General features: G+C 42.6%; 1 protein-coding gene across 1 annotated transcript in view; it reads right to left on the reverse strand.

The window, feature by feature from the left end:
* Window positions 1-15,451, reverse strand: part of LOC116998851 (R-spondin-2-like) — a 103,320-nt gene extending 87,869 nt beyond the window's left edge. The window contains exon 1 of the mRNA XM_033064987.2: window positions 14,956-15,451. Within this exon, the coding sequence (XP_032920878.1) occupies window positions 14,956-15,049 (94 nt within the window). The 5' untranslated portion in view covers window positions 15,050-15,451. The remainder of the gene's footprint in view (window positions 1-14,955) is intronic.
* Between the last annotated feature and the right edge of the window lie 3,458 nt (window positions 15,452-18,909).

The following is an 18,909-nucleotide window of genomic DNA, read 5'->3' on the forward strand; positions in this document are numbered from 1 at the left end:
TGTAGTCCGAGTGCTGACCATTCAGTACATTTCAAGCAGAAATTAGAATTAGTATTTGGCAAGGGCCTATTGAATTTTTTTTCATAATTCCATGGAAATGCAAATAGAGTCTTAAAAACAGACAGGTCATATGTTCCTAAAAAACTAAAAGGCACTTGGCTGACATTACACAGATTATGTTTGCAATGTGAATAATGAGAGACTGGAGAATTAAAGAAAAGATAGTGGAAGCTCTGAAGAGGTAAAGACAAAAATGGTATCTCCTTTTCTTATATTCTTAGTACAATAAATATACATTTCTTAATTTTGAGAATACCTTAAATTTTAAAGCTGTTTCCACTTTCAGATAAGGTAAACTTAGTAAGGTGTTCAGCTTCATATCTGTAGCTGTGGGCCTCTTTAAGACATCTTAATTTCACAGCCCAGCTCAGTTTGGAAGGAAATAAAACATAATTTGGGTTTGTTTTGGGTTTTTTTAGGGGTTTTTTTTGGGTTTTTTTTGCAAATACGTAAATTCTTCATATAACAATTAAGTTAGACTACTAGAAATACCTACCTGCAATTGAAGAGCTCCATCCTCTGTATCTGAAAGTTTAAACGTCAGGATAGAACCCCATTTAAATACTTCCAGACAGTTACCTAGTAATGAAAACAAGCAGTCAAGCAGTAGTTGTTTCTGCACCCTGCAGAGCACTGATGTAGAGTCATACAGATTTTGTTGTCTCAGTTCTGATAGACATGACAGCACAGAAAACTTCACATCAGATAGAGCCAGCACTTTCTCAAGCTCTTAAATCATTGTCATGAATGCAATGTTCTCATGCTGGTGTTTGCTCAGTCAATAAACTTGGAGGCAGGAAACTTATTTATGTGCTTATTATCCTTCATAATAACCATATAAATGCCTAGAGATTAGCACTCTAGGACCTGTTAGCCATGCATATCACTGATACAATTTAAACTGCGCTGTGATAAAACACTACCCTCTACTCCAGAGGTACTGGGGCACAGAAGGGAAAGAGAACTGCAGTGCCTGCTTAAGCTGTTCAATATTTATTTCAGAAAAACAGAGAAAGAAAAAAAAAAAACCAAAACCTTGTAGACACACATGCAAAAATCTCTTAGGGGGTTGTGAGATAGAAGAATCTAGTTTTAAACATACTGACCAGCTCTGTTGGTAAGAGAACCAGGCACCTTGGATTCAAATTTCATGCTCTCACCACTAAACCACAATCCCTGCAGAGCATTTAAGTAAAGCTGTAAAATGGAACATCAAACAGCAAAAGCAAAGTTCTAGGAAGTACTTGAATATTATCAAGAGCATTCAACTAATCAGATTTCTTCTTAGCTAAACATACATAAACAAGAGAAAAATTATTGCACACAGTAGAATATCATGGGGATCTCCCCATGATCACTACCGAGACAGTTTCTGTTACAAACTAGGAATGTATGACAAAAACAAGAAACAAACACAATAACAAGCAGTGATAACTATGTTTGTGGCTAAACAAAATGGTTCAATCTTAGTCAGAGTTTCATAATTTAGTGGTATGAGGTGTAAATGCAAAAGAAGGTTAACTCTAAATAGTTCTGACATTAAATCATTGCAATATAAGTCTCTTGAGAGACATGCTATTCCTCCACAGCACTGCATTTCATAGTGTGTTTTTTCTCATTACATATTCACCAAACTTAACTGTGACTTAAGGTATTTTTAAGATCGAGCCCAGAATGTCACATGCTATGCTAAATCTCAAAAATATAGACTCAATTACCATTCTGTTTACAACAAAAATTTTACTTGGAAATTTTTATACTGAGTAGAAGCATGGCTCACTCCAGCAGTACCCAGTGCTTTAGAGGAAGGTATCAGAAACCTCTGGTTGGTAATGGCAAATTCATGTCCCAGTTAAGAGTATCCCCAAGTCTATATCTAGAAGCACAAGACTAAGTAACTCCTCTAAAAAACCTTAAATACAAATTTTCATATTAAGATTGTATGTAAAAGGATTAGTTACTTTACCATTCAATAGTCAAGCCTCAGATTTAGCAGGAATGGCTATAGGGGCCTGCTGTGGTAAGCATCTGTTCTAATTAAATGATGTTGGCAAAATCAGTCATTTAATTTTCTTCAAACCCTATCCCAGTTCTGCAGCAGACTTGAGCAAAAAGAGAACATCATTTGTGACTTGATTTCTCAGAGGGATTAAGCCTTCCCAACTATCATTCTCTTGTTTCATTTTGTAACCCCAGGACTCCATTTCCACGCCTATGAGACACCCATCACTTCAGAGAAGTGCATGGAAAGTATCCTGAGCATTCTAAAACACCATCATGAAACAGAAGAACACATGATTTTCAAAGACAATCACAGTAATCATGTTATTAAGAATAAGGTCACTGGGTTTGCTAACACCATATAAGCACAAAGCAAACACCGTGGTGGATGAAGTACCATTGCTACTAACTACTCCACTGGGTCTTCTCTAGGAATTTGAAGTGTCAGTGCATGCACTTTTTTTTAAGCTGTCCACTTCTATGGATATGAACTACACGTGTAGCTGCTTATCAGCTAAAGTGTATACACTGAGCTCCCAGCAAAGATAAAAGCAACAGAATGTAGATGAAAAAAATATTGACTTTAGTAATTAGAAAAAGCCAGCTGCAGCTAATAAGGAGAAGGAATGTTAAACTGAGATTTTTTTTTTTAAACTTACTACAGCTGAGACACAGAAGTTAAGTAAATCACTGGACTCTTTCACACTATGAATGCTGGTAGAGAACTGTGCACAGAAAAACTACTGTAGTTAGTTGATCTGGTAGGAACACAAGCCCTAAATGGAGGTCTTCGTTCAGGTCAAGCTTTGGCAAATTCTAATCCTTCTCAGGTGACTTTACATGTATTCAACCACATCAAGTTGATCTCTTCAAATATTTTCCTTCCTCTCCTCCTTAAGCCTTCCAGAGTTGTTTTAAGTAGCACAGACTACTGTTATTTTACCCAATGAGCCTCATGCTACATCAGGCTCAATACGCAGTAGTTTCACCTAGCACCTGCTTGGAAAGCTATTAGAGAAAAGCCCTCCTCCAAAGCTGAAATAAAGCCCTACATATTGATGCCACTGATAATTACAGTAACTGAAAGAAAAGTTGAAGGCAGCAAGACTTTTTTCAGGAGTCTGATGAAAGAGCTAAAGTAATTAAAGAGTTCTCAAATATATCAGCAGATTGACAGCGCTATCCCAGAGCAAGCACCATCGCAGGGATATCCACTATGCCTGACACAGACCGACATCACCCCCAGATTTACAACAAAATGAGGGAGCCCAGAGTTAGGTCTATTATCTTAATTATTACATCCACAGTGCACTCTTTGGCATCCATAAATATTTGAGAGAAAAAAACGGAGGCGTAAGGAACTTGTGGGATGTAAAATTAGCATGACAGAGAATCTTCATTTTATGACAACCTGTGCTACTGCTAAATACCAAGAAGATTCCCTGGGTTGATTTTAGTACTCCATCAACATCAATGGGATTGCAACTGTGCATGATTCTGTCACTTATGCTAAGGATTCCTAAAGGGAATAGAGTATCTGTTTTCTCTCCACAGTTGGCGATTACTGCAAAGAAAAGAGCAGGCTCAAGCCAGGTTCCCAGTATATTTCCAAACCATCTTTCACAGAATGGCTGAAGTTGGAAGGAGGGTTCTGGAGGTGAAAAGAACCATTTGGTCCAATTATCCTGTTCAAGTAGGGCCAGACAAATGCAGCTGCCCAGGGCCACATGGGGATGACTTCCAAGTATGTCCAAGGACGGAGATTCCACAACCTCTCCAGACAACACATGCCAGTCCTCAGCCACCTGCACTGCAAAGAAGTCTTTTCTGATGTTCAGAGGGTACCTCCCACATTTCAGCTTGTGCTCATTGCTTCTTGTTCTATCACTGAGCACCAGGCAAGAGCCTGGTCCTGACCTAATTGCACCGTCCCTTTCAGCTACATTGACGAGAACCCCTTTGTGCCTTCTCTGGGCTGAACAGCCTCAGCTCTCTCAACCATTCCTCACAGGAGAGTCCCTTAATCGTCTTTGTGGGTCTTTGTTGAACTCTCTCTAGCACTGAGGAGCCCAGAGAAGGACACAGGATCCAGCTGTGCTTCACCATTGCTGACTAAAAGGGAATGAGCACTTGCTGGTAACCCAGACCACTGTGAGCCATCCTTGCAGCATGGGAAGGTTGCTGGCTCACGTTCAGCACAGCATCCACCACGTCCCCAGGGCCCTTTCTGCCAGGCTCCTTTCCTGCTGACTGCCCCCCAATTCATAGTGGTGTGTGGGGTTGTTCTTTCCCAGCTGCAGGGCTTTGAACTTATTGTTGGATTTTATGGGGTTCTTTTAATTTCTCCAGCTTGTTGAGGTCACCTGGATTGAGGGTATTTTCCAGAATATTACTGGCACAAGATGCAAATAACAAGGACTTTTTATTAAAAAAACCCCAAACATTCAGTATTATCCTCTTTTTGTACTCAAAGTTGAGCAAAACTAGATTCCCTTTAATGAAACACACAAGTCTCTGTATTGGGTTGCAGAGACTATGCAAAAGAGATGGATGGAGCACTTAGAGCATGAATGCAAAACAATTACAGAAAAATTATCTTTATTGTTCAAAGAGATAGAGATGAAGCTGAACACTAATTTGAAATGGAGGAAATAATTTTTTTCTACAAGTACATGCACTCAAAAGAGAGGAGCTACATAATCCAGTGAATATGGAGAATCAAAACTAGAGATCAGATACCCAACTTTGTCCCAAACCACTAATAAAAAGGATATTCTATGTCTCTTCTTCCTCTCCATGTGTCAGTTTTGTTCACTGAACCCTTCAAAAGGAGTATATATATATTTTTACTACTCCACATCTGTAGAGCACTAGAGATAGATGCCCTGCAGAACTACAGGTTCTGTTCAGTTAAATATAAGATTTCACAGATTTGCTCCTCAGTTTCACACCGCACATTTTACAACAAAGCAGGTAAGCTTTCTATTTCTATAAGAATCTATATTAAAAAATCTAACCCCCACCCCAAAAAACAGAGTAAACTGGAACCCAAGTAAGCTTTATAGCAAAAAACCAAAAGTTACTTTAAACACTACCAAGAAAAAAGAAATTGGTGATTTCTTTCATTTTAATTCCTAATTACAGCCACAAGCATTTCCTAAAACTGAATTCCAAAACAACTTGGAAGGCCACAGATTAAATTCAGCAAACTCTGAGACTAATAAAGAAATTATGATAAGCACTTGTAATTATGCAGTTTCATTATAGCTGAAAAGAGAAGCCATGACCCAGTGTCATCTCAGCATCAGAAAAGATGATGCACTCCGGCATATTGCAGTAAGAAATAGAGTTGTAAGCCAAAGCACCCTTCTAGAAGCACTACTTCAATTAGATGATGACATTATTTACATCCCTGCCATAATATTAACATTTCACACTGAAAAGCTACTTGGTATCTACAGAAAACAGGGATTTATTTTCTGTTATCATTTGCATTGATGTGTATATATATGAATCACAGGCTTTACAGGTAGGAAGACTAAGAATGAAAGCAATCCATCTGACATCCTGAAGGTAACCTCTTACCAGGGAGGCAGAATTCCCGACACTGAACCACGTCAGTAAAACCAAACATATAATGTATAATAATGATTGTAGCCATGTACAATCAATATTTGCTGAACAACTTTAAAGAGAACAAGACAGATGCATACAGGTCATGCATATTTGGCATGGCCCAGGCAAGAAACTTAAGTTGAAGAACTGTCCTGCTGCCACACACACAGCTCCCCTACTCCAAAAGCTGCCTTGCCTCAGATGTTCCTCAGAGTGTCAGTTTTCCTTGCACTCAACAAAGTAAGGGAGAGAATACTGACCATTTTTGAGAAGATGGGAAACCAAATTTAGAGGCAAAACCACCTCCTGAGAATGTTCCTGGTGAAAGTGAACCACGTAACCTGATGCCAACAGATAAATAAGCCAACTCTCAGTGAAATGCTCTTTAGGTTTAGGTTTCTTGCAAGAATAAAGCACCTCAGATCAGAGGTTAGTTGTATTTCACAATAATTGCTAAAAGCTTTAAGCAAACTAAAACCAGCAGCTGCTGCGCTGTGAACACAACCTGAAGCACCTTGTGTGCATCACAGTGATAGTGCCAATACTCTTGCTGAGTCAAAACTGAATCCATGCCCATTCCATTAGGAGTGTGCACCGTGTCAAATGAGATGTAAACCAGGTCTGAACTAGCTCACATGAAGGGCCAAACAACATGTCTGCTATAAGAAGGCAATCCTGGACAGATTTCTGCTCTGGTGACCTAAGTTCAGAGGCTGTCATCTAAGCAGGGCCAATACTACAGGGCCTCACCCTCAGCACATCCATCTCAATACAGATAAAGCAAAAGATAATGGAACCTCAGTGCCCATTCAAAAGAGTGTCAGCCACATGCTTGGCAGTGGAAACACTGTGTAAACTGGAAGGTTTATAATAAAAACACATGGTATCTACCACAATTTTTGAGTGAAAGAAAAAAGAGTGAATCAGTGACATCTATCTTTACCAAGCACAATCGCTGTTTCAGTTGTCTCCATCTTGCCCAAAAAGTTTTAGTATGGACATGATGGGTTTTGTCAGGGCTGCTCTACACGTGCAGATTAATCTGTGCATGCACAACAGCCATTTGTCTGATGTGGCTAGTTTGGGGTTTTCTTGGTATTCCAAAGGTGGCAACCATACGGCTGAGAAGACCATACATTACTGCAGAGTATACGTTGTGTGCAACATGTTTCAGCCAGCATTTCAACTCAAAAAAGAAAATAATGTGCTTGGATCAGGAAGTTTATATTTGATGGCAGCACTGCAATTCTCTAACACAAATACACTTGTCCCTTTGCAGTGTAAAAGCAGTACAAGTGTCTTCCAAGATAAAAAGGCACAAAGACTCTCTTCATTGCTGCACACAGACTACTACACAGAGTTAGCGCTCATGCAACTACCCAGTGATTAAAAAAACCACCAACCTAAAAGTCAACATCACAAACATTACTTATCTTCCATGTTCCTTCCTCCATCTCACTACATCTATGTTTGGGTCTAGTTTTCAGCAAGATGGAGAAAATCTTAATAATTCTCACAAAAAATATAGACAAAAGTTTCTGTGAGGTAAATTTGAGACTCAGTCCCTAAACCATATGCTTTTGATTATTTTTAGATTTAAATCCGAGAGAGAAAAAAGTATTTTTACAAACAGAATCACAGTAGAATTACGTTAATGATATTTTGGATGTGTTAACTATACATGAGATTTGCCATTATCCTCATCAAATAACACACATAATTCCACTGAAAGTGTGTGTGGGGGGGAGTGGTGTTTGAAGAAAAATTACAGAACTGCACACCTCTTCTAAATTTTCTGGGCATAACCTGTAACTGCTTACATTTCCCAAGTTACAGTCTTATGACCATCCCATAAAATCAACAAAAGAGGAATGAAAGGACAAAAATCTTAGAGATACATCAAGTACTTGGCGCTCTTGAAATTTGTATTTCAAACATAAATACATAACAGATTAATTACTGAAACAAAGAACCTGAAGGTTTTTGTACTTCTCACCAAATCTTAACAGATGGGATCTTAAAAACCACCCACTGATCACACAATGAAGGTAGCTGAAATACTAACTGCTTCTCTGCTTTCCCATAAAAATTAATCTCTTCCCCACATTATAGTTCTATTCTTTTTTTATAGTCTTTTGCATTTCACAGTTTGCACATTCAAGTCCACAAATAAGAGGAAATTTCAGAAAATTTCACTGCCAATCTTTCATATGCTGTCTCCTAAAAAGAAATTTTAGGCTAAAATTTGAAATTAAGTAACAAGCACTTGCATCAAAATAGGATAAGATTAAAGTAGAGCTATGAGTTCACTGGAGTGTTTCATTCAAGGGTATTTAGGTAGAAACACAAGGATGAGACTGATCTCTACAAATCCAGAAGATGCTAGCAGCTGCTCCATAGACCATAGTTTGACAGACAAAGGTCAGATGTGCGTAGTTGTTTGAAATTAAAGAGCTAAGACATAGAAATCCCAAAGTAAGGACATACAACTAAAGTCTAAAATCCTTTTAGGCTCCTAAGAAAGATCTACAGAGGAAAATATCATTATATTCCATCACTTCACAGGAGCTACACTTACCATCTCCATTTCATGTTCAGAACATGGGTTTCACACCAATTAAGTATTTTGAAATAGTATTATGTATAAATACCAATTTCTTGTAATTCCCCCATCCCACCCACCCGCTCCACTGGGTGAAACTTCATGGGAAAGGTGACATTAGAGTGTTGGCAAACTTAGGCTTTCACTCTTGCCTCTCCAGTGCTTGACACTGTGTTGCATCATCATCTGCCTTTTTGGGGCACAGACCACCACCCTGATCCCTTTCAACCTCATTTCTCCTCAGAGTTTGAAAAGTATTAGCAAAAATGGACAGGAGCCAAATACAGAGACAATAAAGTGACAGAGAATTCAAGTCAGCCTTACAAGTGACCTTACTGCTCACAGATATGCAAAGCTCAACAAGTGCAACACTAAAGTCTGATCAGTAAGTGGTCTGCATGGATGGAGCTGCCTGGACAAAGCCATAAAGAGAGCTCTGCATCTGCCTTTTGGTGCTCACAAGGAAGAGCTAATTGACACTTTGACACCTCATTTCCTAAAAAGTGTTAGAATCCAAGTATCAAAAAGTGGTGCAAAGTCTATCCCATCCTCTACACCAAAAATTACTTGGGAACAGGTTTAAACCCATCGTTACTGTCCCAAAAAAGTGATAGATTTGCTCATCTTGCACAAAATTACTTTGCAGCACCACAATGGCACCAAAGCATTACATCTGCTAAACACGTACTACAAACACAATGAGTATACAAACCATGGCAGCACCTAATTTCAGTGTCTAAAGCAGGCCATGATGAAAGGATCAAGCTGTTACATTTGTGCATTATCAACAGCCAACACATATGAAGTCATGCTTTCACTTAGAAAAGGATTAGCAAATACTTGGAGCCTAGACAAATACAGAGGGTTCTCCAAATGTGCCTGAACAAAACTCTGAGGTGAAAAGAAAGGGCATGCTTGAAGAATTGAATTTATTAAGAAATACCTGAAACTCAATCTCTAATACAGGACAGATTAGAACTTTCAGGGACAGTATCTGTTGAAGTTGAAAGCTGCACCAATATTTAAATATAGGTGGTAGATCCTTTCTCATTGGGGGCTGATTTCAGTTAAGTTCAGGGGCTAACACTGAAGACATGTACAGCAGAAATACACTTCAATTTTACATAGAGGTAATTAAGTAATCTTATATTTATTTAGTTAGAGGTATGCTTTTTCTGATCAAAGGCAGGCACCTACCACAGGACGAGTTAAATTATACCAACAGTTTGATAGACTGCACCGATTATCCCTACAATCATTATAAAAGAAAATGTAGACCATGTTCCATATAGTTACCTGTAATCACAAGAATCCCACCTCAGAATTCAAAATCAAGGATGCATTTTTGGAAAGGATGTTATGGTAAACCATATGCTTTCAAGTTAGAGGTACGGTAAGCTGTGTAATGTTTTCAGCCTGTGATGATCTGCAGGTTTGACTAGACATTCCCTATAGTTAGCTAAAGTTTTTTGTATTAAAAAACAGCTAGATTATCAGAAATGAAATGCAGATCTCCATGGAATAGTTAGAGTCTTGGCAGAAAGAGCAAGAGAAAGGAAAAAACCCAACAAAGAAACAGCCCATTTTTTATTTTGTTATTCTTTGAATTTTGATAGTAAGCACCTCTTCCACTTTCTACCTTTTAAATAATTTCGTATTTTCTATATTTTTAAAGGCAACTTATGTAAACACCATGCCGACATAGTTTAACAGTAATAATGTTGGCCTGTATATTGCAAATGACAGGTTGAATTGAGAAACTGCATTCTTGCTGTTACCACCATCATGTCCCTATGTTAGTGTAAAATCTTACTTTCAGTATCTGTCAGGCATTTTGAGCTGTTTCAGTGAGTCTTCAACCAAGTCTTAGAGAATGTGTATCCCCTCCATCCCCCAAAAGCTGAAAATATACAGTTAGGACAAGTTTATCAAGCATACAAATCAAAGTTCTTCATCACAGTGTAACTCTCACTGCAGGTTTTAGCACAAAAGCATGTACACAGACTTCAAGGTCTGATCAGGCACATCCATCTAGCCCAGCATCCTAACCCCATGTGACCCATAATGGAACCTAAAAGGATGGATACAGGCAAGGAAAAGCATACCCACACCCCAGAACATGCTCCCCATTTCCAGCTTCCCCAATAACAGGTCTTGGGACACCCCCAAAGGTGTCAAATGCACAGGACCTGTCCCAAGGTATCCTGCCCAGCATCCAGTTGCTAAAGAGAGTCATGTACATACCAAGCCCAGAAGCATATCTTTTAAACATTATAAGCAGCACTAAAAACCGACTTTGGGAAGCTGAATCAATCACCTAAACTTAGATGTCCATTTTGACAGTGAATTCTGCTCTTGGTGTTTTGAGCATTCACCTGCAAATCTTCACAATCTCTTTGAGCATTGCTTGTCCTCAGTAACACTGCATCATTAGCTAGTTCAGTATTCAGTCATTCACACAGAAATGTTGATTTCTAGCTGTTAAAGAAACTTCCTCAGATGTACCCAATAAGTGCAAATAGCTAAAGGTTTAAAAGTTTTAACTTATCAGTGTTATGCTGTTCTAGCTGCTGCTATAACGAAGTATGTATAAAGAATGAATAGTAACTATCCTAAGTACAGGTCTGAGGAGCAGAAACTACACTCCAAGCATTTCTCCTGATCATGAATGCCTGGAAAATGACCACTTGTGTAAACACATCTCAGTTTTCTTTTACAGGTTCTGTTACAACTGCTTAATGTCACACCTGAGGGAAAAAAAATTATCTCAAAGTACAGCTTCCACATAAGATTTTAAGTCTTAACCCACAGATAAAAAGTTAACGGTCCTTCAAACATGTTTCAGCCTCAAAGAGAGGAGGATAGATTAGCTAATAATAGGTAAAATATTTGGATAATGCTAGACAAAAGTCATATGGCATGATTTTTTTTTTTAGTTATATTACTCTTTAGGGGCTAGTACAGTCCTTGTAAAAGTAGATGTGGTATTTATTTCAGTCAAGTATTTCCAGCATAGTTTCTTTTTTCCTAATGCTCAAATCATCTATCTTTCCCAAAGTCTGACCATACAATCCAGCTGAGACAGGTTCCAAGATTATCCCAGGTAAACACCTTGTTAGGAAAGCTAAATCACAATCCTCAATATCCAAGCAGGTTCTTCTTCTAGTTGAAAATCCATGTAACAGCATAACAGCTTCCTATAATAACGGCTTTGTGGTCGAGATTTCCATCTTACATTAAGATGATAAAGATTCAATTGACATGATTTTGAACCCAGTGACTGTACCCCTCCATATATGAATATTCTTCAATAAACACTGTGCACAAAGCTATATTGAGGTCTGACAAACCCTTGGGAAATTTCCTGCCCCAGGTATTCCTCCTGTTTCCACCTGCGGACATTTTGCCATCACCACTGTCACTCATTGCCACAGGTATTCCACTTTATGTACCTCTAACACAGTGTAAGCATCCAGCAGATAAGTAATCACCTTAGCCCTTATGACACTTCATGAATAGGAACTAAATGGAAAGGCAAGTATTTTACAGCCACAGGTTTTGAGTTCTTGGATATAAACAACTTATGGTTTAACTATGTGAACGCATCCCATTCACATTTTTTTTATTATGCCAGTGCTGGTCTTACCAACTGTAGAGAGCCTCTCTTCAGACTCATGAGTCTTCCCATCATATTGACTTTTTACCCTTGGGGAATCCTGTTAGCATGTGTTTATTGATGGCTGTTTATAATGATCCCTATACTCCCTTCTGTCAAAACTTTTGCAGAATACCATCACGCCTCCCAGTAAGCCAGTCTGAGATTCTTCATTTCTACGTAACCCCATTTGACTTCGGGTACTCTATGGAAAAGTTGTTTTCATTACATATATCAAAGGGAAAACCACTGGTCTTTCATGCACCTTGTGAAGTTCAGTGAAATGTTAAGACATGAAGCTGTCCATCTTACATTGACTGCTAAAGAGAAATCTGAAAAAGAAATATAAAAATTTTCATTGAAGAAGGCTTACAAGAGGAACAAAAAAAATCAAGTTATACAACTCAACAAGGAAAGATTAGGTTAAACCAGCTGTGATATTACACCACTGAGCTTTAAGCCAAATAACCCTTATATAGGTTTTCAAACTTCTGTGGGAAAGGCAAAAACACCACAATGACCTGCTCAGGGCAGTGACTTCCAGAGGGAGAATTTGGTGGGGTGTTTTAAGGAAAGTAAGGTTCTGCTCTGAGCAACTGTGCAAAGCAACATTCTAATAAGTTGGAAAAATAACTAAGAGCAGCAGTGGAATAAGCAGAGCCTGTTGATTATTACATATTTATAAAAAAAAAAAACTTTAGTGAAATGACATTGACTAACAAAACACAAATCAATGCAAGGTAGGAACCACTTTGTAAACCCTATTTTATCATTCTGCTTCTACTGCAATTTGGCAAGCCTTGATTTGGGAAAGGGTTGCAAGCAGATGGTGAATGAGGAATTCTGGGAAGATCTCCTCAAATTTACTGAAGTCTTCTTTACTAGAGTATTCCACATCAGCAACAAATCCACGCAAGCACCAATACAGGCACATACACTTAGAGTTTATTGTACATTTAGCTGCTTTTAAAAAATCAGCTACACATTATATTTGCCCATAATTCCAGACTGCATGCAACTGATTCCTACCACACAGGAGATTTCATCTATGCCAAAAATTGTATTTCATTAAGAAAACGATATTATGGAGCATCTGAGATCATGTAACAGACAAAACAGAATGCCAGAGAAATTTTAACTGCCAGTACCCCACAGTGACTGCCTGATTATTTGCAGATGGGATATGGAAAAATTGTGAAATTATTGGAATTTTGGGTCCTGTACGCATTACTTCAGACTGGATGTGTCATGGCAAATATCTATTATAATTTGAATACATTCTTAGGTTGTCCTTTCTATGCTTAGAAATGGCTATGCTTACTTCTTTAGACTTATTAACTGAAAAAGACTGCATTCTTCAAAGTCCAAAACAAAACCCTTAGGTGATAGCACAAAACAGTGCCAGTAAGTCAACTGTCAATACTGATCGTATTTATCCAATAATTAAACTAAAAACTAATTTAAATCAATCTCTTTTGGAAAAGCCAACTGTTCAACAAGCACAACAATTGGTCTAGGATCAATCAGTGAACATGAGATCAATTAAAACCAGCTTAAGTTTTTGTAGGAGGACAATTCACACTACTTGAGTTAGATGTCTATTCATTTCAGTACTCCCACAATGCAGCCCTTAAGCTCTGTTGTAAAGCAGAAATACCACTATCACCCTCCGCTGTCTAGCCAGCACTCTAAGTAGTTCCACATTTAATTAAAGACACAGTATACCCTTTGTTAGCACAGATAGTCTGGTCACTTTAAAGGACTGCTATCGTTTTAGCCACACACACATAAATTAAACTCTGGAAACCATCTGTTGAAAAACCATCTAAACCAAACCGCCTCACAATTTTATTTGTTAACTACTCTGAAGGTGATACATGCATGAAAGTGCAAACTATTTTCTTCTCACCGTTTTATTACCGTTTGTAGCAGTTTATCACTGGAGATGTCCAGTCCTTCTCCTTCCAAATAACATCACTAAAAGTGCAATTCTATCAGAAAAACGGATTTCTCAACAGCTTGAGCCACCTGATTTTCAGTTAACTTTAGAAATGCAAGGATTCGTGGCCAAGAAGATAACAGGAAAAGGGATAGAAAAATAATTCAGGATATGTGGATAATAAAACCATTTTATAATAACGTGAACCTCTCCGCCACTCAAAAAAAAAAAAAAAAAAAAAAAAAAGTAGAAAAGAAACAGCCGAAGCCTCGGCCAGGCTGCCAGGCGGAAAGCGCTGCAGTAACCTCTCCGTCCACACGGGAGCTGTACTGGCACATTGCACAGCTCCGGCATCCCGACACCAGCGTTGAGGGAATCCAATGAAGCCCCAACGCACCGTTTGTCTTTTCCTCACAGGGACCTGCATGTTTGCAGCAACGTTGACGGCACAGAAATCCGCTGGGCGCTGAGCGAGGCGCAGTGCGCTCCGCCGCCCCGGCTGTCCCGGCCCCCAGCCCCGCGGGAGCGGCACGGCGGTGCCGGGGGATGGAAGGGGAGAAGCCGCCTTGCTCCTCGGAAACGTCCACGGAAAGCAGCCTCAAAGTCCGTCCCGCGGACACGCGACTCTGAACTGCGCGGGCTAACAGCGATCCCCGCAGCCGTGAGCCACTGGACGAGCAGCGACAGCGACATCAGCGACGTCCCCTGCCCGCCACGGCCCCTCCCGCGGGGGCAGCGCCCAGCGAGACCCCGGCCCCGCCGGGAGGACACACCGCGGGGGCCGTGCCTCCAACGCTGGGCACTCGCGTCCCCGCCAGCCCCGGGCTCCGGCCGGTCCCTTCCCATCGCAGCTCACGTCCACGCCGCTCCTCCTGCTCCCGGCTCGACCTCCGCAGCAGGACGGCGGCGGGCAGCCCCGCGGAGCGGTCGCCACGCCGGCACGGCCCCGCGCCCCGGGCTGGCCGCCGCTGCCGCCCCACGTGCCGGCCCGGTGCCCGCGGAGCGCAGCCGGCTCACCTGCCGAGAGCGGCCCCGGCTCCCCGCGGGCTCCCGCGGCTGCCCCGGCCGAGCAGCGGCACTCACCTCTCTTGCTGCGTCTCCAGCGGCCGGGCTGGCAGTGGCCGTAATCCATGCAGTTCAGGACGATCAAGGCAAAGGAGAAGAGGCGAAACTGCATCCTGGGCCGCTGGGGTGGGCAGCCTCCTCCGGCGGCAGCGAGGGGCGGCGAGGCCGGCGGCGTGCGGGGCGAGGAGGGGCCGGCGGAGGGTCGCGGGGCAGCGGCTGCGCTGGGGACCGCCGCAGTTTACACGCCTCTTGCCGCCCTTCTCGGGCGCTGCGAACTCACCGCCGCTTCCAGCATCTCCCCTGGGCTGCAGGGAGAGAGAGGTGGAAAGCTCGGACCCGGGCTCTCCTGGTCCTGCTCTGGCTCTCCCCAAAAGGAACCAGACAGGGAAAAATCACAACCCGGGCGGGGGCAGGAGCGGGGCGGTGGAGCGGAGTCACCGAGAGCCCCAAGCCCGTCCCAGAGCAGCGGGCGAGCGCTGAGCCGGCCCCCGCACGCCCCGGGACGGGCTGTCAGCCGGGGGACAGCGCTATTTATCGCGGCGCGGGGCGCTCCCCGCCCACACGCGCTCAGGTCGCGGCTCGGCGGGGCCAAGCCGTCCCCCCGTACCTCCCGCGGCGCGGCCCCGCGGCCGCCCCGTCCCGCCGGGTCCCGAGCGCGGCTCCGCGCCGCGGGGCAGCCCCACGCGGGCTCGGCGGGGCGGGCGGCAGCTCCCGGGCACATGCAGGCGGTGTCCGCGCCGGGCCCCCGCCGCCGGGCGCCGCTTTTATGCGGCGGGGCCGTGCGGGCTCCGCGGGGATGCGCGGGGCCGCGGCCCGTGGGTGGTGCCGGGCCCCGGCCCTCCCGCCGCCCAGCCCTGGCGCCGCCCGCCTCTGCCGGGCCCTAACGCCAGCCGGCCCCTGAGCCGCTGATGCTTTTGCCTGGAGGCGCTTCCTCGGCGGGCTTCTCCCTCTCTCCGCAAAGCCTCCTCGTCCTTTCTCTTTCTCTGCCCTGCTTACAGCCCGGGGAAACCCAGCCCTCCCCACTTCTCGCCCTGTTCTTTCTCTATGTTTTTTTCCTTTCCCTTTTCGTTTCTTCTTGATAATTATGTTTTTCAACCTTTATTTAAGACCTTGATTGATTTCTTCCTCTCACCCCTCCCCCCTTTTCCTTCTGGCTTCCTAAAGTCTGAACTCATTCAAAGTCTCTTCCTTGAAACACCACTTTCATTGTCTTGGCGAGATGTCTCTAGAAGTCCTAAAGTGTGACTTCAGTAAGTGATTTGTACTGGTTTCTAGATACATCTCTACTTGGCAAAGGTATTGTAAAGCTGATAAAATGGGAATCCCAGTGGTACAGATAATCAAGGCTGAAACAAGGGGGATGCCAAGAGTTACCAAGTGAATTTAGTTTTGGTACAGGGAGTTCTGTTAATTCCTCATAACATCCACTACACTGACTCCACAGTGCCATTTCTCTCTCTGCTCCTCACTCACAGCCTGTTCCCAGCACTACAGGTCTCGCCAGACCGTGACTCTGCTTGTGGTACTCGTCCCGTTGTGCCTCACCTGATGAGCCCCATAGGACTGGGACTCCATGGAGCAGGTGCAAAAGCTGGGAGGCAGCGTGGATCTGGTACAGCTGGTGAAAAGCCAAGTCTAATAAACCCAGCTGGATCCAGGATCGAGGCTGGGTCTGTGCTGGGTGGTTTTGCTCCTCCTTCTTGCCCCCTCCCCCCAAACTCCTCGCCAATAATTCTGGTGCTGAAATACCTGAGCTGCCTCGGGATGGAGCCAGCTAGGTTCTCACAAAAGCAGATGTACTCTTTCCACAGCAGAGCTGGCCTTAGAAAGCATAAGTGCACTCATGTGGCACTGTGCCTGAGCTAATATATCGTGTTAGACCCAAGCTGGCTTTTCATCCATGGTCTGAACAATCTAACCACAGATAAGTGAAGTCTGACTGTATAGTGTTTGTCATACCATCCTGAGACCTCAGAATTTTTGACTGTGTTTACTGTATAATATTACTCTGGAGCAGAGAAGGATCAGTATCATCAGTTTCCATATTGAAGAGTGACTTACAAAGAGGGTAAATAATTTGCCTGAAATTAAAAGGGGGGTATGAGACTGTGTCCTGAGCTTCCTAAACTCTCAGATATTTCTGTAATCCCTGTGCTGCCCTTCTTTACATTTTTTAGTGTATAGTAGTAGCACTACACTAGTTTAATCACTAGTATAAAATACAAGATTTTTTTTTTAAGTCACAGTACAATAGGGTTTGAGCGCATCCTCAGCATCCTCAGCAAATTTGCAGAAGACACCAAGCTGAGTGATGCTGCTGACACATCTGAAGGATGGGATCCATCCAGAGGGACCTGGACAAGCTCGAAAAGTGGGCACATGGGAATCTCATGAGGTTTAACAGGACAAAGTGCAAGGTGCTGCACCTGATTTGGGGCAACTCCCAGTATCAATACAAGAGCAGCTCTGCCAAGAAGGACTTGGGGGTGCTGGTGGGTGAGAGGCTGGACATCACCCAATGTGCACTCACAGCCCAGAAAGCCAAAGTGTCCTGGGCTGCATCAAAAGCAGGGTGGCCATCAGGTGGACAGGGGCAATTCTGTCCCTCTACTCTGCTCTCGTGAGAACATATCTTGAATGCTGTGGGGTCCCCAGCACAGGGAACACATTGATCTGTTGGAGTGGCTCCAGAGGAGGGACACCAAGATGATTAGAGGGATGGAGCACTTTTTCAGAAAAACCGAGAGAATTGGAATTATTCAGTCTGGAAGACAGAAGGCTTTGGAGTGACTTAATTGCAGCCTTCCAGTACATGAGGGGAGCCTACAAGAAAATAGAAGAGAGAATTTTTACAAGGGGCTGTAGTGACACAAGGGGGGATATCTCCAAACCGAAAGAGAGTAGCTATTAGGAAGAAATTTTTTACTGTGAGGATGGTGAGACATTGGCACAGATTATCCAGAGAAGCTGTGGCTGCCCCATCCCTGGAAGTGCTCAAGGCCAGGTTGGATAGAACTCTGAGCAACCTGGTGTAGTGGAAGGTGTCTCTGCTCATGGCAGGAAGATTGGAACTAAATGTTCTTTAAGGTCCCTTCCAATCCAAGCCATTTTATGATTCTCTGATATGAGTATTTTCTGATGCAAAATATTTATTTATTGTAACTGTCCTTTGTTACAGTGTGTGAGATTACATTGTGCTATGCAGAGCACCAGTACCTTTCTGTATTGCCATAATCTAAGAATTACAGAGATGTGACCTGTCAACTAATTAACACAGATCTAAGAACTCAGTCAGTCAAGGTCAGTCTAGCTCAGTGTCAGTGGTATCCAAGTGGGTTTGGAGTGGATGCTAAGGGAAAGAGTGCCAAAAAAAGGCATGTATATATGTGGTTAATGGTCTTTATTTTCTCCAATCTATTTACACAGTGAAACTTTTCTGTAAAACTTGTTGCAACTGAGGCCATAATTTATTTCAGCCAAGTGTGTTTACTGTCAACTGGAGCTCTCCAAGATGTGTAATCCCTGTATCCATTCTAATTTCATGTGACATGTTGTATACCCTAGACAGCTAAAGTGAGACTTTTTGCACTAGCACTATCTTTAGTGTATGTGTTTGTGATTTTCCGATGCAGAAATAAGTGTACCAGCACCCTAGAGATCCTTCCAAACTTTAATACCAGGGAGAGAGATCAAACTAGAAGAAGGGGAAATCAAACAAAGGTGTTGACTGCACTTGTGTGAGGACTCCAGGAACTAATCTCCTTTGCTGTTTCACATCTACAAGCCCATAATTATGCAGCTTTGACTTTACAACAGTTATCTAGAGTCCTTTTTTCAGACAGTGATACCAGAATCTCCCCACTAACACTGCTCCCTTTCTGGAAATCTGAAATAAAAGCATGAAAGGACTTCCTGACAGGTGTCCTGCTGGCACTGATGATGACTGACACCTCTTGAAGTGTGGTGACAGTA

The sequence above is a fragment of the Catharus ustulatus genome, chromosome 1, assembly GCF_009819885.2.
Source record: "Catharus ustulatus isolate bCatUst1 chromosome 1, bCatUst1.pri.v2, whole genome shotgun sequence".
Classification (NCBI taxonomy): Eukaryota; Metazoa; Chordata; class Aves; order Passeriformes; family Turdidae; genus Catharus; species Catharus ustulatus.